Source organism: Antechinus flavipes, chromosome 6, assembly GCF_016432865.1.
Source record: "Antechinus flavipes isolate AdamAnt ecotype Samford, QLD, Australia chromosome 6, AdamAnt_v2, whole genome shotgun sequence".
NCBI classification, from domain to species: domain Eukaryota; kingdom Metazoa; phylum Chordata; class Mammalia; order Dasyuromorphia; family Dasyuridae; genus Antechinus; species Antechinus flavipes.
In genome coordinates this window covers 210209373-210231967 of record NC_067403.1, presented here as the reverse complement: position 1 = coordinate 210231967, position 22595 = coordinate 210209373, and the positions used below count along the sequence as shown (strand labels likewise).

The 22595-nt window shown below is 39.2% G+C and overlaps 1 protein-coding gene across 1 annotated transcript in view; it reads right to left on the bottom strand.

Annotated features, from left to right (window-relative positions):
• Positions 1 to 16085, bottom strand: part of SWAP70 (switching B cell complex subunit SWAP70) — a 78312-nt gene extending 62227 nt beyond the window's left edge. Inside the window, exons 1-2 of the mRNA XM_051967662.1 lie at positions 15752 to 16085; positions 502 to 642 (exon numbers count right to left, since the gene is read on the bottom strand). Coding sequence (XP_051823622.1) covers positions 502 to 642; positions 15752 to 15850 — 240 coding nt within the window. The 5' untranslated portion in view covers positions 15851 to 16085. The remainder of the gene's footprint in view (positions 1 to 501; positions 643 to 15751) is intronic.
• Positions 16086 to 22595: the final 6510 nt, after the last annotated feature.

Below are 22595 nucleotides of genomic sequence, written 5' to 3'. Positions count from 1 at the left end.
TCCCCGAGCTTTTCAGGACCGAGACAATTCTCCCAGAGCGCCACTTGCACAGAAGGTGCTGATTCTCACCAAGAGCTCCCAGCACCGATGAAATCCCGGAGCCAGGGATGGGTGAAGACTGGAATTCTCCAGTGCTCACAGGGGACAGGAGGAAAAGCTCTTGGCCATGGGCAGGAATACTCATTTGCTCCCTGGTTTTCAGGGAGAGTCCTGCCTTCCCTGGCGCGGAGCCTCCTCTGGCCGACCTCAGGGCACCCCCCAGGGAGCCGGGCAGTCCTTCAGACCCTCGGCGGCTGCAGGACGGGAGCCTGCTGCCTCTGACACTGTTCTCTCTCTGCTCGGGCTCCAAGCCTTCTCTCTCAGGTTCCTCTCCTCGAAGCGAACACAGGCTGAGTGTCTCTCTTGCCAACACTGCCTCAAAGGCACCATTGAAAATCAGCAGCTTCACGAAAGAACTGTGAGCAGGGACAGGCTCAGGAAGGTGAGGGACTGGCCTCCTACCTTTTCCAGGATGAACTTGTTTAAATACGGCATGTAGCCCTGATTGGAGACAGGCCCCTCGTCGTCATCCCGAAAGTGCTCTTCCAGGGCCACGGGGTCGTGGGGAACCTTCAGCACCGTACAGAGATTGTGGGACAGAACCTGAAAGGACAAAGGTCTGTGAGACACCAAACCCTAGCACTCATTTGCAAGAGTCCCCGCCACCAAGAGCTCCTTGCCCTGGGATACTCGCATGGAAAGGGGCCATTGCCATCCCCTTGGCGCCCGCCCGTGGCCATGAACAGGCCAGCAGTGAGAAGGAAAAGGCAGAGAATGTCCAGAGGAAAGCCCTGAAGTCTCCCCTCAGCATGGCCACTAAATAGCTCTGAGACCCAGCACGTCACTTCATCCTTCTGACACTTGCGCTTCATCCGTAAAATGGGGAAGGGGGAATTAACACACTCTCAGCTCTCTCCCAGCTCTAAAATAGTCTTCGAGGCAATTCAACTCAATTCAAAAAACATCTATTAAGTGTCTATTAACAGGCAAACCTGCTCTCTGTACCATGGCTACAGCTCAAAGAGTACACAAAAATAAAAGAAATAATTTATGCACACAAATAACTGTGTATACTGAAAGCAAAGGGTGAAAATTGCAAAGAAGAGACCAAGCAGAAGCATGAAAAGTGATGGATATTGAGGGGAGAGAGTAAAAAAAAATCATCCCCAAGAATTTATTTCTGATGTCACTTAAGAAAATCCACCACGTTTAGAACAATTTATTGAAAATGTATTTTATGTAGCTCTGAACCTGGGAGAGTGGCCAGCTCAGACATCAAGCTGAGGGTATGAATTGGCCCTTCACCCCTCAGACATTTACCAGTTTGGTAACCCTGAGCCCCCGGCTCACTTTTCTCATCCACAAAAAGAGAAAGGTTGGATCCAGTGGCCTAAAAGGTCCCTTCTACCCCTAAATCTATGATCTTATAGAAACAAAATGAGGAAACCTTTAAATCACAAAAACTTCACTTGTACATCTCTGAATAAACTCAACAAATTAATTCTAAATCTTCCTGCTGAGACAGCCAAACTCAAGTTAAAGTTCACTTCACTTCTGAAAACAAAAATTACCTTTGACATTCAGCCACGAGTGGAACTTTTTCTTTTCCTCAGTTTTGGGTAAAGATTTGCTTTTAATATCTTTATATTTTTATCTATGAAAACAAGGTGTGCAAAACCTCACTCTGCATCTGTGCTCTTCTTCCAGTGTACAGAAAGGCTCTCACTGAGAGACTTTCCTACATGCTCAAATGGTTTTAAGGAAGTAGGCAAAGTAAAGGAAGTAAATACAAAAGAGAGTCTAAATGCAGTAATGAACACTTATCAAAACGGTGCAAAGCACTATGCTTCTGAAGTAATCCTGCTTCTTGCCAGTAACAGCAATGTTTAAAACAAGGAGCCATTTCTAGGGAATAAAACCATACTGGAGAAGGGAAAATCTCAAGCTCAAAGTCATGGCCCTGCCCCTTGGGCCCTCTAACCTTAGCAAAAACAGCTTCAATTCCCCTCCCTCTCAACCCTATTTAATGTAAAAATGAAGAAGGCTACTCAGGCTGAGATCTGGCTCCCAGATCATTCTAAGACTCACCATTCAAAGATATTTGGGCCTTTACCCAACACACTGCATTTATCCAGTAAAAAGAACTGTGTGTGTGTACAGAAGCTTTCCTATGCTTTTCAAGTGAAGACAAATGGAGTAGCAATGAAAGCATAAATAAGAAAAACAAGAAGAAATTTGTTAATAGAAAGGAAAAACAAAGTTGCAGTCTCTATCCTGGAAGTCTTTATTCTTTTTAAAGACTTAAAAAACTCAACTTGTAACTAAAAGGTTTCTATGTCAATTAAGAATTATAACATTTTGAGAACCAGACTTTTAAGTTCTCTAAAGAACACCATCTTTATGGTTTACAAAGCATTTTCTATACATTAGAAACCTGGATCTTTGCAAGGTAGATCCTTCCTGGTAGGAGGGGCAAACAGAGAGTATTACTGCCATTTCCCACAGAGATCAGCTGATCAGTCAAACAATCAAGGAACTGGCTCAGGGTCACACCTGCTGCTAGTCCCAGGCAGAAATGGAACTACTAGCCAAACCTTAATCCCTTCTCACCACTTCAGTATGGCCACGCTGAGCCCAGAGGACCAACCCTCACTGTGTGGGTCCCAGGACTCCAAGATGATTAATCACATTCTGTATCATTCCCAGTTACTAATGGATTCTTTTGTACTTAGAAGGACATTTAGCTCTTATAAAAAGGTGACACTTTAAAGCCTTTTAGCAGTAATGGTGATGGGATCTGTGTAGATTTCTCCACAATTTCTCTCTCTCTTCATAGCATAACAATGGACCCAGTCTGTGCCATTAACAGGGTCAGGCTACCTGGTTTGCCTAGAAACTGATGCTGCAAAGTTTTGGTGAGCGTGGTGCTCTAGGCAGCCTGGTAGCTGCTTTACTTAAAGCCACAAGCTTTAGAGGAAAACCACTGTGTAGCTTAGCTCAGGGACCCCACTTTACAGATAGGGAAATAAAGTTTAAAGATGATAATTGCTTGATTTAAAAGAAAAAATTGCCCATATCTTTATTCAGAATGTTTGATAGTTCCCTTTTAAAAAAGCTGACACTCCAAGTCACATTTTCCACAGTGCTTTTGGCTTATGTAGAAGTATTTTCTTCAGGGTTCTTTTCATTGGAAACAACAATAACAGTTTTGAGATTCTGATTGTGACTGAAACACTTTCAGATTTTATTCTTCTCATGTCTTTTAGTCCTGGAATGTGTGTTGATATGAAAAGTGACTTTCAGTCATGGTGTAGATATTTATTTTTTAAATTTATAAAATATAATGAAAACTTTAAATAAAATACTTTAATAAAGCTTTACTGGTTTAAAAAAAAAAAAAAGCTGAATCTCCATAACAAACCTGTCTTCCATAAAATGTATTAAGTAGTCATTCGCAACTGTGAAGCATTTTTTTCTGCTTTCCTATTATCAAATATTGAATTATTGCTACCACATTAAATGAGCTATTTTTATTCAAGAAACCCATCTCTCCAGTTCACTGTTACATTCTGCTGTGGCTTCTAATTTTAAAGTCCCTTGTCACATCTTCTTAGCCTCTGACTCTTCTGGGGTTTACTTTTTTCATTCTTTAAGTACTTCAAATATCATGAAAATGAAATCAAGTCTTCTGAACAGATTAAAGGAAGATATCCAAGCTATCAAAAATCCTATGGAAAAAAGGTTCCAAATAACTAGGTGAGAATTCAAATTAAGAAGACTATTATTAGATGTTAACTCACACTTATCAGATTCCCAAAGATGACTAAAAAAAGTAAAGTGACAATTGCAGGAAGACAGGCATATTAATGAACTATTGGAGGATATAAGAAATAGTACAGTAACTCTGGAAAACTATTTGGAACCATAAGCAAAAAGTTACTAAGTTACCTTTGACCAACAACTAGCCTGGAACTGACAGATCAAAGAAAGAGGGAAAAGGCCTTATGTTGAAAAATAAAACAGGTTTGGAATGTAGCAAAGAATCAGAAACTAAAAGAGTGCTCATCATTTGGGAAATGGATTAAAAAATCATGGTATAAAAGTATAATGTAATGTTATTGTACTAGAAGAAGGGACCAAAAGGATGGTTTCAGAGAATACTGGGAAGATCTGTATGAAGTGGTTCTGCAGTGGGGTGAGCAGAACCTCGAGCACAATTTATACAACACTAAAAATGAACAATTTGGAAAGACTTAAAAACTCTGATCAAGTCCAGACGATCTATAATGATGCATGCTACCCACTCTCTCTCTATTAGGGGCACACTGAAGGTATAAAATGAAACATATATTGGTGGATATAGCAAATGTGAATCATTTTGTTTAAGTATGCTTATTTATGACAAGGATTGTGATTTTGTTTAGATGGGGTTTTGGGGGGATGGAGATTTGGATGGAAGAGAAATACTAGTAGTATTCCCCCAAAAAATGGAAAGGGGGGGTCACTGAAGCAGTTTTAAATTTCACAGAAGAAAGTTCAGAAATAAACACAGAAGACCTTAAGTGCAAGAAGCAGACTGAATAAATGGACTGCTTTTTATAAAACAAGCTGTATAAGAGAAAAACAGTTTCATAAATGATCCTCTTTCCTTTTCTACTTTTTAGGATGTCTGCTAAATTCAGAAGATAAAATAATTTTTAAAAGTTTTAAGGAAAATTAAATCAAGAGAGGTGCACTACGTTTATTAATTCAACATAGTAAAAATAATATTCCCAAATCAGTCAAAACATCAGGTTTTCACAGAACTAGATACCTTTCTAATAAAATCTATATGCAATCTTTATGCAAAATGCAAATAGCACTAACAAAAATATATAAGACCAAAAGTCATCCCCCAATAAATAAATGGTAAAAAAGATCTGAGCAAACAGGTTTCAAAAAAAGAATTACAAATTATTAACAACCACATAAAATACTCCAAATCACTAATAAGAGAAAAATGAATCAAAATAACTCTTAATTTTTATTTTATGCCTAGTAAACTGCCAAAGAGAATAAAAGAAGAGAATTGTCAATGTTGGAAAAATATGATGCATACCATTGGTCAACAATCATAGAAATTTGGAATTATTTAAAGAAAGAGACAAAAATGCTCTTTGACCCAAATATCCCACTAAGTATATAATTCCAAAGTCAGTAATAAAAAGAAAGATTCCATTTATACCAAAACATTATAACAATATTTTTAAAATAGAAAAAAAAAAAAAAAGTAGATGACTACTGATTGAGGAATAATTAAAAACTGGAGTACAGGAATGCAAAGGAATATTATCAAGTTATAAAAAACAAACAATGAACAACAAATCATGGGAAGACTTATATGAATTAATGGTGAAGTGAAATAAGCAGAAACAGGAAAACAATATATACAATGACTACATTGGAAGAAACACCCATAGTACCATGTGACTTACCCTCTATGTGATCCAGCAAATCAGTTAACCTCAGTGGAACACATCACGTGTAAATGGAGTCAACAACAAAGTAACCAAAATTGAATATTATAAAATAATATAATTTTTCCCTTCCCCAAAATAGGAAATATGAAAAAGTACCTGCTACTTTTTCTTCTAGAGATTTAGGGAAGAGGAAAAGGAGAGATAGAACAGGACACTATGGACCTATATGTCATGCCAGAGTTTGTTTTTTCCCCTGTTCTCCAGTATATTGGTTAATTTTACTGAATTGTTTCTTTTCTTTATTTTTTATTATAGAGATAGTGAGAGATAGGGAAGAAATACAATTAAAAATGTAGGTGATATAAAAACAAAAAGATATCACAACATTTTTTTTTAACAGACAAGATTGTAAAATGAATATTTAAAGGGGAGAAAGTTGATAAAGAAGAACTTGCATATTCAGATTTTAAAACATATTATAAAATGATTATAATCTAAACTATCCAGTTCTTGGAAAAAGTAGGATAATGAATCAATGGACTAGAACAGAAATCTCAGATATAAACCAAATAAATGCAAAAGATGAGTGTTTGACAAGCTTATAGAAAATAAAACTGGAGAATAGATTCATTATTTAATAAATGCAGTTAGAAAACTGGTTAAAAATGTAGGAAGAATATAGTCATACCTCATACCATATACCAAAAGGATGGATCAAATGCATTTTAATTAATTACAAAAATATGGAAAACAGAATATTTAATTCAATTGTATATCAAAAAAACTGTCTCCATTCTACAAAATGAGGAAAAAATAGAGATAAAATCTATTTCATAAAAAATAAATTTATGTATAATAAACATATAACCAAAAAGAAAATGAAAGTAGAAAAAATGCAGCGTTAATATTTAACAGATTAAAAACCTGCAATTTACAAGGAACTATTAAAAAATATTCAAAGGCAACACCCAGTCCCCAGTGGGCAAATAGTCAAGGTAAGACCAATTTTCCAAAGATCATACATATGCTATAAAAATCATTTGGAAAAAAATGTTCAACTTCACTAATATCCGAAGAATGAGAAACTGAGTTAGTGACCAGTTAATAAGAGTTATGGCCCTACTATGTTCAAGGCATTACACCAAGCACAGGCTTGGTAAAAAACTGGTCCCCGGTTCTCGAGGAGCTGACAGACAAAGGAGGAAGACGACACGAAAACAACTTTGTACAGACAAAATATATACAGGATAAAATAGAGATAATAAAAGAGATAAAACATTCAGAGGTCTCAGGAAAGGCTTCTTTGTGAAGCTGGTATTTATTTTAGTTGGGACTTAAAAGGAAGCCAGGAACCTGAGAGAGAATTCTCAACCCAGGGGACAGCCGGTGACAATGCCAGGAGCAGGGAGATGCAGTCTTAAATGAGGTGGCCCGGAGGCCAGTGGCAGTGGATCACAGAACACAAGTGTGTAAGCAAGGTGTAAGACTGGAGAGGAGGGAGGGAACCAAGGTACCAAGGGCTCCGAAGGCCAAATGGCATCTTATATTTGTTCCTGGAAGTGATGAAGAGCCACTGGAGTTTATTTGAATACAGGGAATAGAAAATAAGGCACGAACCGAGCTGACAGAAACAAAGGAAATAATGCAACACTGACTTTTATGTTCTAAAATTCATTTATTCAAAGAAAATACCTGAAAAAAATAAGTGGTCTTATTGATGTTGGTCAAGGGAGAATGCCAACCTCAAAGCAAGAAAGCTCTGGAGTCAGACAGACCTGGCTCTGACTGGCACTGGTTGTGTGACCTCACGCAAAATATTTAACCTCTCAGTACTTTAGGTACTTCTAAGTTGCAAAGATATGAAACCAAATTGATAAAAAGGAGTTTACTCAAAGAGGAGTTCCTTCCGCCAATAAAATCACAGCCCTGGCCTTACTTTGCCATCAAAAAACAAACAAGGGGCAGCTTGATGATGTGGTAGAGCATCAGTAGTACAATCAAAGAGATCTGAGTTCAAATCCAGCTCAGACACTTAACACTTATTAAGGAGAATCACTTAACTCTGTCTCACAAAGAAACAAAAAACCCTGAAATGCAGTATTTCAACATAGCTAAGGACTTGAGTTTCTGGTGTTCAATCTTCCCAGAAAGTGTTTCAAAATAATGAAGTCAAACAATTTTTTAAATGCCAAGATTCCATGGGCTTTGCAACTTGCACAAGACAGATGATAGGTTTTTCTTTATACCAAATTAATATTTGGTTTCATCATTGCAAAAAATGAGGGGTTAATTCCAGCTGAGTGACACCGTACTTTTCAACAGAACAAGTCTTTCTTTTTAGGTATGAAGATTTTGTAAGAGTGCTAGAAAACATCAGGCTAACAGCAAATCATTGGAAAATTCCCCCTAACAATGAACCACTATGACCAATTTCCTACAACCGTTACACACAGACAGGAGTATTGTCTCACTGGGAGTCCTGCCCCATTCCACAAGGACTCACTTTTCCCTTTCCAGACAATACGCTTATTTCTAACTCTCCACCTCTGAGGTCTGTCCTTTTATGTTCAGACTATCTGATAGATGCTCGTGATCTCAGGCCACTGACTCCTCCCTCTCTCACAAATGACATAGCCCAGTCTAACTCACCCTTACCACTTCTCCCCCCAATCTCAAATCTTTTCCACTGCCACTATCTACATTGCATTCAAATGGTGCTTTACAGTGTACAAAGGGTTCAACCACAATCATCTTTTTGCAAGACTGAGATCAAATCCCACCTCCCATCTGCAAAAAGTCTTTACTAGTCATCTCCTTCCTGTCCCACTCCCCAAGTGCCTTCTCTCAAATACTGCCTTCCATTTACACCATCTGCATCCTCTATGTACTAATCACTTACATGGGGACTCTGGCTACTTTTGCCTTTCTTTGGACATCCCATGCTCAGCACGGTGACCGCCCGGCATACAGAAAGTGCTTAATAAATGACTGTTCTCCAACTCAGACCCATAGCTGTGGACCCGTGGACCATACCCATTGCTTTTTTGCATGAGAACAAATTCTCACTCAGACCCTCGTTATTCTATTCCTAGACGAAGGACTCCTAACTTGTCTTTTGGCCTCTTGGCCCCTCTGCTCTTAAATTCATCCTCACATGATAATTCCACAACCACGCTCATCTTTAGATCCTGAAGAAACCTTAGAAAAGTTCTAATCTGACCCCTCTATTTTACAGGTAAGGAAACTGAAGTCCAGAGAGATGGCCACAAGGCTCCAAGTCACCTTTGATGACTTTCCTCATCCCAGTATACCTCAATGTTCCCCCACATTACTTTATATTTATTTTGTATATTTCTTGAACATATTTACATGCATATTGTCTCGCCTAAAGTTCTTTGAAGGTAGGGATCAGTTCATTTGTGTCTGTATATTTTTAAACTCAGCACCATGTCTGGGGCACAGCAGCTATTTAATAAATGCTTATTGACTAACTGGATCATCTTCCCAAACAAATCTCCTTCCCCCAGGCAAAGAACTGTCTCAAGTGAAAAAGCAGATCATTATGAAAGTGACTGAAACCAAGAAAGCAGAGCGCTCACTGATTTAGAAAGGAAAGTCCAGGGGTAGCACTGTGGGGACTGGAAGGGTCACCATGGGAAGTACCTAAGAGTTCCAGGGTATGGGAATTCCCTTTACCTACACAGATAAGGTAATCTGTAATCATAAGGTCTTAGTCCATGGCAGTCAGTGTCAAAGTTAGAATACAAACCCAGCTCTCCTAAATTAAGACAAAAAAGCTATCCATTACAACAAGTTATCTCTATGAAGAGACTATTACATGTAAGTCAAAGAAAGAAAAAAAAAATCAAATCTTTTTACTTAAAGCCCTTGATGTAATGTAACTCAGGCAGATCACACCTCTCAGAAGTGTTACACATACAAGTCATGGTGATAAATCCTGTCTCGGCTACTTATATGACCTTGGAAGTCACTTACTCTCTCAGGGACTTAGTTTCCTCATCCATTAAAAAGGGGGACTGGAATAGATAGTCTCTAAGCCTTTTCCAGCTCTAAATCTATGATCCTATAGGTTGAGTCATTTATGACCAGCATTCCTAGCAATCAATACATGAAACAAAGCTACTGGCCCACAGTGACCAAATACAAAACCCAAGCTGTGCTAACACTGCAGATGTCATTTAATTGAATTTATAAGATATTGAGGAAAGAATAAGTTTAAAAATATTTGGTTCAAGCTTTCAGCTGGATGACAAAGATTTCTATTTTAAAAGTAAACTTCAATATTTCTAAAAATAACATGTCAGGAAAGAGAGCCGACTAATTTGACTCAAAACAATATGACTGACATGTAATTCATATTCAAACCATAACTTCGAGCGGTAAAACTGTAACTGTGTTCACCAAAGTATCACTTGATGTTGGTATATTTAACTGAAATGAGAAACAACATAGTAACTCCAAATAGTTCTCCTCAGCTCAAAGTCTCCTCGGGGAAGCTAGATTCAAATTCTGATTCTGACATTCATTTAGCTACATAGTGAAGAGCTGGTAAAGGAACTTTTCACTATCCCAACCCACTCTCTAAGTCCTGAAATTGAGACAAGGACCTGATCCACAATGATTCACAGAAGAAATTTTCAAACAAAGGATTCTCCACTTGGAGGAAACCAGAGCTCCAGATCAAAAACAAAACCAAGCCCTGACATCACACTCCCTCCATAACATGGATTGCATTAAGTCTAAGACTCTCTTTTGGGAATATACAAGCCTTTAAAACCACAGGTAAAGCAATAGACAAATAAATGGTTACATTGTTGTTAGTGCTTGTCCTTTGTTCTCAAACAGGACCACGACACTGGGGAGGTGATGCTGTGATCTGCAAGTGAATTTAAGTGAGGGAGGGCTGGGCTGTGCAAGGGCACCTGGAGCCATCTGAGTCCAATGGCCAGTGAAAGATCAGAATGACCCAAGATGGCCCTGCAGGCTGTGGGAGACTCTGGACTTTTTAAGCTCAGCTCTTCAACAGATCTCAATTTGACCACCCCCATTCAATGATTTAAGGCTAGGTAAGGCAAAGAATTATCCAACTCTGCAAAGAGCAGTTTCAGCTGAATGAGGAGACTGGAAACCAGATAGTATAGAGTTAAAAAGAGAAGGAGGAGAAAGGAAGCGGAGGAGACTATGGTGGAAGGCCTCCTCAAGCCACAAAGGGAAGGGAGATAGGGGCACTGACTATCAGGGATGTATGAATCACATGGAGGCTTTCTGAGGATGGAGTAGACAAAGGCAAATTTGTAGGCAAAGGGAAGCAAGCAAGAGACAAGAAGAGATTGAAGATAAGCCAGAGTGGGAGAGAAGGGGCGATCAGCTAGAGAAGATGGCAGGGAAAGGGGACACTTCCTCAGGTGAGACAGGTAATGGAGGAAACAGTGGCAGAAAGTACCTAGGTGATGTGAAAAGGGGAAGCTCTTGGCAAATGGTCTCCATTTTTTTGGATTGTAGGCTGAGAGGGTATGGGGAAAAGAGCCCTGAAAGGTCTTAAAAGGTTTAAAAGAGTTGCTGTGGTGAGAGGAACAGAGAGTTAATTAGGGAGGATAATTAACAATAATTATTATTAATTAATTAATTATTAGCAATAATAATTAATTAAAGAATTGCCTTTCAGCATCGAGAGCCCAATTGATGTTATGTACATAAATCTGCAATGAACCTAGCCAGCATTGTTTCTGATACTCTCCAACTTCATTCAGTAATATATGTGAAGAAATAAAAGCAGAAGAGAGTGGGTCATGTGCCCTATTCTTTTCAACTATTTCCACCAGCAGATCATAGCCCAGAAGCTGTAGTGGTTTTTTAAATGATTTTTTTAATGTTTCATACAGATGCAGATAAAGGAGTTTTCATATCAAAGTATGCCTTGCTTTAGGAATACCAAATATAGGTAGAGGAAACCACAACAAGATAAAAGGGACACAATGAAAATTTAGGGTCAAGTAAGTGTTTAGGAAAATTTCGACTATTCAATTTAAATTGAGTTCAATTATTCAAATATTTATAAAGTTCCTGCTAAGTCCTCGTGTTGGGTATGGTGATCAAAGGAAAAAGAATCCCAGCCCCAGAAGTTTAGCACACAGGTAAAGTAAACAGGAGGTAATTTGAGGAGGGAAAGAACAAAACATACTAGCATTGGAGGGGGTTGGGAAGAATGTGAGAAGACTTCATAATGGGAGGTACCTGAGAAAAAGCAGGCTGAGAAAGGTAAGATTTCTGAAAAGTGACAGGAAAGAATACCTTCAAGCATGGAATACAGTATGTGAGAGTACACATTGAGAGATCAAATGTCAAATTTAGGAACTATCTAGTAGTCCTGTTTGACTGGAATAGACTATATAGGAATATGAAATGTGACTTAAAAGGCAAGTTGGAGTCAGATTATGTAGGATCCTAAAAACCATCCAGAGAAGTTAGTATTTTATCCTGGGAGAAACAGGAAGACAAAATACGAAGCAAGTGGAAGGCACAACTAGAATGATCCATTAACAAGTGTTTTTTCAGGAACACAGGAGTCAAGAAGACTAGTTAGAAGGCTAGTCTAGTGATCCAGACAAGAATAGGATCGGAAAACAGATAGTTTACTTGTAAGTGGAGAAAAGGATATGTAAGAAATGCCATGGAGGCAGAATGTATGGGACTTGGTAACCAAATGGACATGGAGAATGAAGGAGAGAGGAATCAAAAATGACTCCAAAGTTTTAAGTTTGGTGATAATGTCATATGTCCAACAAACAAGTGTGAAAAGGATGGGTTTGGAGAAAAGATTATGGGTTCCATTTTGGACATGTGGAATCTGACTTGACAAAACATGAAGCAGGAAATAACCAAGCAGACAGACTAAAACTCTGGAGATATTAGGGTCAGATACACTGCAGAAATGTGGAAGGTCCAGCTCAGAGCTAAAAGGGACTTCTGAGGCCTCCCTGAAAAGCAGCCTCCATCTTTCAATAACCTGCAAGTTTTTCCTTACTTTCAGCCTAACTCTGCCCCTGCAAGTATACCTGCTGTTCCTAATTCTGCCCTAAAGGCCTGAAGCCAAGCACAACAAATCTGATCCCTTCCTTATAAAATAAACCTTCAGATACAAGAAGAAAGTTAACTTGTCTACTCTAGGTCACCTCTTCTCCAAACTAAACAAATCCAGTTCTTTCATATGGCATGATCTCATGGCCTTCACTATTCTGGCAGCCTTCCTCAGGATGCTCTCCAGACAGTTTCTAACTGAGATCTGTTGAAAACCTTAATTCAAAAAAGGGCTTCTCACTGTATCCAGGGCCATCTCCAGTTGCCCTGATCCATATTTGACCCCTGGATTTAGATGGCTCTGGAGGGGAAAGTGAGGCAGGTGACTTTGCACAGCCCTCTCTCATTTAAATCCAATTCATTCACATATCATAACTTCACTTTCCTAATGCCATGATTGTGTTCCACGACAAACAAGCCCTTCTAAAATAGCATTCGGAAGTAAATGAAGTATTCCAGGTATGGTCAACCTGGGGTAGATAATTTTTTGCTGGAGGAATCCTCTCTTATTGCACCAGCAAGTTACCCTGGCTTTTCAAGCTGCCTTCTGATCTACTTCACTTAACAGCAAACATCCCTAACAATGCTAAATACTCATTCTTTAATGGTGGATTTGTCTCTTGCAAACTGCAGAAAAGGAAGGGAAAAGACTAATTTTAATAAATGTATCAAAACTTCCATATGGATCTAAGTGCTAAGCCCCTCATTTCTCACTCCCAATAGTTGATTAAGGGCCGTACTTCATTCTCCAAGAAGACCATGATATTCAAATGATGATGTATGTCATGATTTGCAAGTGAATTAGATTTAAGTGAAAGTAGACCAGCCTCAACTTTCTCCTCCAGAGTCATCTGGGTCCAGTGACACCCCAGATCAAGATGACTGGAGGTGGTTCCCAAGATTCAACTAAGGAAGCTATCTGTTCATTCCAATAATGCTGCCTTTGCTCAAAATACTTTTTTGGGAATCACCTTCAAAGGCACTCAAAGCAAACAAACCCATTGCCTTTCAGTCAAACAGCCTTTATAACAGGCATTGCTACAATTAGCACAATTTTGGATCAAATAAGTTTTTGTTATTTACAAAAATCAAATCAACTTTAAGGATACAGATTTATGAAATAACATGAAGCAGAAACAAAAAGCAATGCCAAAATAGGACTTCCAAAGATGTTTTAAACAATGGTGGCACCACTGGAATAAATTCCTTCCTCTGGGACAGCATTCATTTGGTGTGCTGGAGTTCTGAAGCAATTGTTAAAAAAAATACTCACCTCCACACCCAGTTGAATAAAAGTTCCTTGAGGAACATACTTATTTTCTCTACACATCCCCAGTGCTAAGGTAGTGCCTTGCTATAGAACCAGAATTGCACTCACTGATAATTATATTCTCATTTTTTAAAGCCAAAGATATAAGAAATCTAGGACTCCTTGGCAAGGGCCACATAATAAATACATTTGTTATAAATGCATTTGTTTGTCTTTTGTTTTTCCCCATGTTTGGGTTTACTTTGCTAAAAGGGTTTTACTTTGTCCCTTTTTTTATGATTATTTGATCAACTTCACTGATATAAGTCTATAATACAATTATTTTAATAACTTTGAGAAAAGTCTTTACAAATATACCCATTCTGAAAATTCATGTGGAAGGTTCCTCTTCTTTCTTTCTTCCTATCTTAGACTTTTGAAATATCTGCCTGTCCATTCCTCCAGCCTGAGCTTTTTCCCTTTCTCATTTCACCCAATATAAAGGCAATCCATGGCAACCCGAATTACACAGACAGGGCATGAAAAAAGCTGCTGGCAAAGCTAAAAAGCTACAATCAAACAATGGTGGAAAAGGGAAGAAAGATCAGGGCTGCTCGAGGTAAGAAATACTTTACCCAGAAGGGTTAAATACTCTCCTTCGAACTTCAAATTTCCACTAGTTGCACCCTCAACAGAGAAGTGGCTACATTGTGCAAATCAGAGAATGCCAAGCCAACCCAGAGGGTGTGTGAGAAGCCTAAGTCGGAAAGGGAGTAAAAGCGAACTTCCAAAAATAGGTGTTGCCAGCCAAGCGAATCCCCACCCCCGTAGAGGCTACTCAAACCTGCAATTAACTCCTTCAGGTCGGAGGTGTGCCGAAAACAGCAGGGAACAAGGGGCAGCCAGGGGTAGCAGAGGGGCAACTAAGCGGAATTGGGACACCAAGTCATTCTGCTCTGGATCCCTAAGCAAACTCAGCCAGCTTCCCTGGAGCTTAACACATGCACGAATCAGAACCTGTGCATACTGAAACACACTCAGAATCTGTATAGACTGAAACACACACCCCAGACTGAAATACACACAGACACAACCTATACCGAATGAAACACACAACCCAGACAAAAATACACAGAGAACCTGCGTAGATTGAAACACACACTCCAGACTGAAATGCCCACAAAGACAGAACACGTACACACTGAAACACACAAAACCGGAATCTGTGCAGACTGAAACACACACACACACACACCAGACTGAAAAACACAAAAAAACAGAACCCTTAGAGACTGAAACACAAAACCAGAAATTTTACACAACATATCTCCTAGATTGAAAAACACAAACTCACAAAACAAGAACATATGAAATTGAAATACACACATGTACACACAAAGCCAAAATCTATGGAGATTGAAACATACAAAACAACCCAGAACCTTCACACACACACATACACACCAGACTGAAAAATACACATACACACAAAATCAGAACCTTTACACACACACATCAGATTGAAAAAACACATTCCAAAAAGAAAACACACATACACACAAAACCAAAGACAACACATCCTTCTCCTCCAGGCAAGTCTCAGCTCTCCCCAGACTCGGTTTACCCACTTGTCCAATGGGGGTGGGGGACTGACTCAGACCCTCCCGTTAGCTGGGGGCTCAGCCCAGCCATTCCCCAACACCGATGGAAGCGCAGTCGGGGATCTGCGGCCGAGGATGGATGACCTGGCCGAGCCTCAGTTTCCTCCTCTGTACAATAGGAGGGGGCCGTCCAAGCCAAAGAGCCTCAGAAGTTAAAAACTTGGCTTAGCCGTGTCCAGGCCGATGTCCCCTCCCCGGCCGCCCTCAGACAGACAGAGTGCAAGTCTGGGGTCCCCGGCGCCCACCTTGAGCTGAGACTTGGAGACTTTGCCACTGCGGTCCAGGTCAAGCGCGGTGAAGGCGTGCCAGATGGCCTTGAGCAGCTCCTCCTTCAGGCCCCCCATGGCGTGGCCGTGCCCGTGAGCCCCCCAGCCACAAGCAAGCCAAGAGCACCCCCGCCGCCTCGGACACCGCCTCCGGGCCCCGGGCAGCACAGCCGCCGCCTCCGCCGCTGCCCGCCGGCTAGCTCGCGCCCCCGCCCGCCCGGTCACCTGACTCTCACCCCGCCCCGCCCCCTCCGATTGGGGGGAGGCGGGGGCGTGCGGAGGCGCCGGGGGCGGAGTCTCAGTTGAGTTTCCAAGGCCCGAGCTCGACCCGGCCCGCAGCTCCCCAGAGCGAAGCTTTCGGCGCGCACGCGCACACGCAGCACGCATGCCTGGGCTCGCTGAGGCCCCGCCTCTCCCGCCTACCCTGGAGCCGACCTGGCTGCTCGTGCGACGGTCCCGCCAGAACTCCTCCGGGGCTTTTGTCTTCTCCCTCTAGGGGAGCCTCGGGACTCCGTGGTCCGTGTGGAGAGACCCGGGGAAAGCTGGAATGGAGTGTAAGGCCGGAAGAACAGCCTTGGACTCTCCCTGTGCAAGTCTGTCTCAGTGTCTTCACCTGGAAAATGGGCGCATCCTAACAGCACCCCCCTGCGCGGGCCGTTTGAGCATCGGACGAGATAACAGTTGTAAAGCGTGGCTGCCCTATATAGGAGATACTTAATAAATGTTTCCTTTAAAGCGTGCTTTTAAAAACTTTGGAATCCAAAATCTTATAAGAATGAAGGCCAAAATAGTAGTTGTGAAAAGAATTTTGTAGCGGCTTTCTCCGATGAAGGCCTCTTACTCAAACTTATAGGGAACTGGGCCAAATTTATTTTAAAAAAAAATTTTTAAGCCATTCCCCAGTTGATAAATGATCAAAAAATATTAACTCTAGCCAAAGAGCTATAAAATCGTGCATATCCTTTGACCCAGCAATATCACTACTAGACATGAATCCCCAAAGAGATTAAAAAAAAAAAAAAAGAAAAAGAGCCCATATGCACAAAAATATATGTAACAGAGAATTAGAATTAGAAACTTAGGGGATAGCCATCAATTGGGGAATGCCTAAATAAATTGTATTAAAAAATCCATAAGAAATGATGAGCAGGAGGCGCTCAGAAAAACCTGGAAGCATGCAAAAGCACTGTGTACAAAGTAATAGCAAAGCTGTGGGATGATCAGCTATGAATGACTTTGCTTTTCTCAGCAATATAGTGATTCAAGACTATTTTGAAGAACTTATGATGAAAACTGCTAGCCATATCCAGAGAAAACCGATTGTGTCTGAATTCAGACAGAACTAAATTTTTTTTTACTTTATTTTTCCTGAGAGTTTTTTTTGGGGGGGAGGGGAGGAGGAAGAACTATCTTTTCTTTCAATATGACTTTTATGGAATTGTTTTGAATAATATTATGTGCCTTCTCAATGGAGAGGGAGGAAAGGAAGAATCTGGAACCCAAAGTTTTTGTTTTTTTTTTTTTTTTAATTAAAGCTTTTTATTTTCAACACATATGCATAGATAGTTTTCAGCATTCACCCTTGCAAAACCTTGTGTTTCAGATTTTTTCTCCCTCATTTCCCCCATCCCCTCCCCTAGACAACAAGTAATTCAATACATATTATACATCAAGCCATTCTCCAATTGATAAATGGTCAAAGGATATGAACAGACAATTTTCAGATGATGAAATTGAAACTATTACCACTCATATGAAAGAGTGTTCCAAATCATTATTGATCAGAGAAATGCAAATTAAGACAACTCTGAGATACCACTACACACCTGTCAGATTGGCTAAGATGACAGGAAAAAATAATGATGAATGTTGGAGGGGATGTGGGAAAACGGGGACACTAATGCATTGTTGGTGGAGTTGTGAACGAATCCAACCATTCTGGAGAGCAATCTGGAATTATGCCCAAAAAGTTATCAAATTGTGCATACCCTTTGATCCAGCAGTGTTTCTATTGGGCTTATATCCCAAAGAAATACTAAAGAAGGGAAAGGGACCTGTATGCGCCAAAATGTTTGTAGCAGCCCTGTTTGTAGTGGCTAGAAACTGGAAATTGAATGGATATCCATCAATTGGAGAATGGCTGGGTAAATTGTGGTATATGAATGTTATGGAATATTATTGTTCTGTAAGAAATGACCAGCAGGATGAATACAGAGAGGCCTGGAGAGACTTACATGAACTGATGCTGAGTGAAATGAGCAGAACCAGGAGATCATTATACACTTCGACAACGATATTGTATGAGGATATATTCTGATGGAAGTGGACTTCTTTGACAAAGAGACCTGAGTTTCAACTGATAAATGATGGACAGAAGCAGCTACACCCAAAGAAAGAACACTGGGAAACAAATGTGAACTACCTGCATCTTTGTTTTTCTTCCCGGGTTATTTTTATCTTCTGAATCCAATTCTCCCTGTGCAACAAGAGAACTGTTTGGTTCTGCAAACATATATTGTATCTAGGATATATTACAACATATCTAACATATATAGGACTGCTTGCCATCTAGGGGAGGGGGTAGAGGGAGGGAGGGGAAAAATGGGAACAGAAACGAGTGCAAGGGATAATGTTGTAAAAAAAAAAAAAAATTACCCTGGCATGGATTCTGTCAATATAAAGTTATTATTAAATAAAATAAAAATAAATAAATAATAATAAAAATAAAAAATACATATTATACATGTGCAATTATTCTATACATATTTCTACAATTATCATGCTACACAGAAAAATTAGATCAAAATGAAAAAGAAAACAAAATGCAAGCAAACAATAACAAAAAGTGAAAATACGATGTTGTGATCCACACTCAGTCCCCAAAGTCCTCTCTCCGGAACTCAAAGTTTTAAAAACAAATGTAAAAAATTGTCTTATGTGAAATTGAGGAAAATAAAAATATTAAATCAAAAGAATGAATATTATAAAGATTCTTGTCATGTATCTATATACTATTATATCATGTCATTTATCTTCTATACTATTATATAAAAAAATTTCAGTTAAGAAAAAAGTGGTTTTAAATTGGCATAATAAAATATATAGGATTACAAAGGAAACCAATTACATTAAAATTGGTTTCTTAAAAAAAATCATAAAGCAATGCTGATAAATACAGTTATATCAGGTAGGAGAGAGATGTAGGGAGGCAGGGTGAGCAAATTATAAATTTGGGCACACTGAGGAAGGTTTCATAAAGGAGGTTAGTCTTCAGGGTTTTGAAGAAACTGTCATTTTTGACCACAACTTTCGAAGTCCTTTTCTTTCATAATCTCTTGCTGTTAATGAGAAGGATGTGATGCTCATAGCCCAAGGAAAATTATATATGTTTTCTGTTGAAGATCATCTGTTGTATTCTGCAAAATGAGACACAAGTAGAACCAGAACCTAGGACAAGTATTAAGCCTGGAAAGAGCCTCAGAATCATCTCACCCATTCTAAAGATAAAGAATCCAGTCCAGAGAAGGGAAGAAGAACTTAGCCAAGTTCACACATAAAATAGTTGGGTAATGCCTCTGAGCCCAAGGTTCTTCCCCTAGGTGATACTGCCTTTCATAAAAGTGGTGATCCACAATGCTAGAAGTGACTTGAAAGTCTGACTGGATGAATCCAATGCATTCATTCCTCTAGAAGAGACTGGTGATGGCTCCAACCATCCTGGGTATCAGGAGATGACTAGATGGAGAACTATATAGAGTGCTCTGAAAGACTCCTGAGTTCAAATCTGACCTCAAACCTTTACTAGCTATGTGACTCTGGGCAAATAACTTCAGCCTATTTGCTCCATCCTCATCTGTAAAATGAGCTGGAGAAGGAAATGGAAAGCTATTCCAACATCTTTGCCAAGAAAATCTCAAATGGGGTCATAAAGAGTTGGATACAATTGAAATGACTCAACAACAACAAATGATGATGATGATTATAGTCCCATACTACAGTGGAAAGATCATTGTACAATGGTCAGAAAGATTGCAGTTTGGGATTTGATAGTTACTTAGCTCTGTAGTCCTTAAGCCTCAGTTTTCTTATCTGTTAAAAAAAAAAATGTCCAAAGAAATATCTCTGTCCTGCCACCTACACAGGATTGCTATGGGGACCAAATGAAATAATGCTTGGGAAATTAGAAAAAATTGTAGTATATGAAGAAGGGGAATAAAAGGATCTGGTTCAACCAAACTATTTTGTAGTTCTCCCATTATCTCTCGTTATCATGTTCTAGGGTAATCTAGGGGTATATTAGGATATTTCTTCATAAACTGCTAAAAATTTAAACTTCTCTAGCTATCAGTTAAGGTCAGAACCTCACTCCAGTTCATCAGATATTGTTTATTCAATGAAGATAGGACCTGGCTGAGAAAAATCCTTTATTAATGCAGGTCCATACCTTCTATTTAGTTTAAAAGTCTTAGAAAGAGGTTAAATAGCTTGCCTGCAATAATAGAGTTAATACAGGGCAGGATAGAACTTCAAAACAGGCCATTTGGGTTTTCTAACCAATATGCTGTAATTCTTCTTCCAGATCCAACTAGTCCAGACATGGAAAAAAGATTGACAGATTTATTTAATAAATTGGAGAAAATAATTTCCCCATAAGCAATGGGCTTTCAAGACTGTGACAATAGAGAAGAGAGAATCTCAAACCCCTCAGGGTACCATAGAATTATGAGAGGCTAATGTCTCCAACACAGTCTTGGGAAAGTTAGCCAAAGCATAAAAGACAAGAATAACCAGTGAAGTGGAGTTGCTGCCTTTTCTGAACTGAGCCCAGAAAATCTGAATAACAGGAAGAAAATAACTCAACATCATTGATTTCCAAAGAAGTAATGCTTGGTTTTCTTTTGAAATTTGTTCATAAAGGCAATGCCCTTAACTCAAAAGAAAAGTCATAAGGAAAAAAAATATGAAAATGAGAAAGGAAGAGTGGCAAAGATGAAAGAAGGCACTCTCAAAAAGCAAGGATAAGAGTGGGAACAAAGATAGAAAGGAAAAGAAAGAAGAAAAGAGTGATGTAAAAGTATCAGGCAATATGACGAACTGGGGAGAAGATGAGTAGGAATTGGGAAGAAAAAGAGGGAGGAGAAGGAGGAAGAGGAGGAGGAAGGAGGAAAAAAGGAGAAGAGAAAGGAGAAGAGATGAGAAGAGAAAGAAGGATAGTAGAGGAAAAAGGGGGAGAAAGAATGAGAAAAAGGCAGAGAGAAAGAGAGAGAGAGGAGGGGGAGAGAAGAAGAAAGAGACAGAGAGAGGGAGGGAAGTAGAGAGGAAGAGAGAGGGAGGGAAGGAGAGAGGAAAAGAGAGAATGAAAGAGTGAGAGAGAGAGAGAATGAGAAAGAGAGAGAGAGAGAGAGATTTTGTTTCATTATATGGGCCAGAAGACTAGTGCCAATCCACCACCATCTCTACCATGTTAATTCTATTTCCTTTACCATGAGATTACTGATCCTTCCCTTTCCAAATCGCTCATCTCTCTGGCTTTTTTTTTTCTACTATGAATATTTTATTTTTTATTTTTTTTTATTTTTATTTAATAATTACTTTATATTGACAGAATCCATGCCAGGGTAAATCTCTCTGGCTTTGTTCTCACTTATGAATTTACTACATCAATATATTAATTATTCATAATAACAATTATTTGCATGTATGTCTTACCTCTCTCCCATTAGATTCTAGGCTTCTTGAAGGAAGTGACTGAGTATATTTTCATCTTTGTTTTCTCAGTGTCTTACACAAAGCAGGAGTTTTAATAAGTATCTGTTGTATTGAACAGAATCCAATACTCTTGCTCCTTTTTAGCTCTTTTACAAGTCAGAAAATTAGAAGAAACAAAAAATTTTAAATACTAACTCCTGCTTGCCAAATGTGTTCATGATCACAATTGATAGCAAATTCCCAGTTTGAAAAATACGATGAGAGGAATGGAGGGAGCTGAGAAATAGTTGAAAGAATTTAAATTTGGGTGTTCTCCTTAAGGTGACTGATCATTTATTTATCATCTCTGAGTGTATTTCTTCATCTGACCTTTCATTATTCCTCTTGCTAAGTAATGTGAGAATATAAATATAAAAGACTTTGATTATTACCAGCCTTGGTGATGGCTAAGATCCCTTCTGGTTCTAACCATCAGATGACACTCCTTCCCCTTTGAAATATCAAGGCCAGTGTTCAGTTGATTAGGAGAGATGACCATAAAGTCCAGAGCCAACTCTGTCCCACCACTTCCACAATCTTCACGGATTGGCCAGGGAGTTTAGGCCTGCCAAATATGTCAGTAATTCTAGAGTTTTTATCTGTCTTCCTAAAAAGTCATCACTGCCCCTAATCATAACTGGAATCTGACAACAGGAAGCTAGGGCTGCTGAAGGACTGCTTAACTGTCTTGGCAAAGATCCCAACAGTCTCCTCCTTCACTTACTCACCCCATTATCTTCTTTTATCAACAAATACAGGTAAAAACATTTGTGAACTGAATAACAAAGTTCTAAAGAAAGAGAAAATATATATATATACTTCTGCTTCTATCACTTGAATTCAATTAAATTAATCTAACAAACTTCTGCTGAAGAATGAATCTTGAACTTTGGCCTGAGTAAGCTGAGTGAAATGGTTTTTTTTTCTGAATCAAAGGGAGAATAACCTCTATAAAAAAACTATTTAAGAAGTCAAGTCAAGAATGTGGAAATATGTTTAGAAAAAGTGCACGTTTAACTTATATCGGATTGCTTGCTGCATTCTAGAAGGGGGAGCGGGTAAAAAAGGGAGAAAA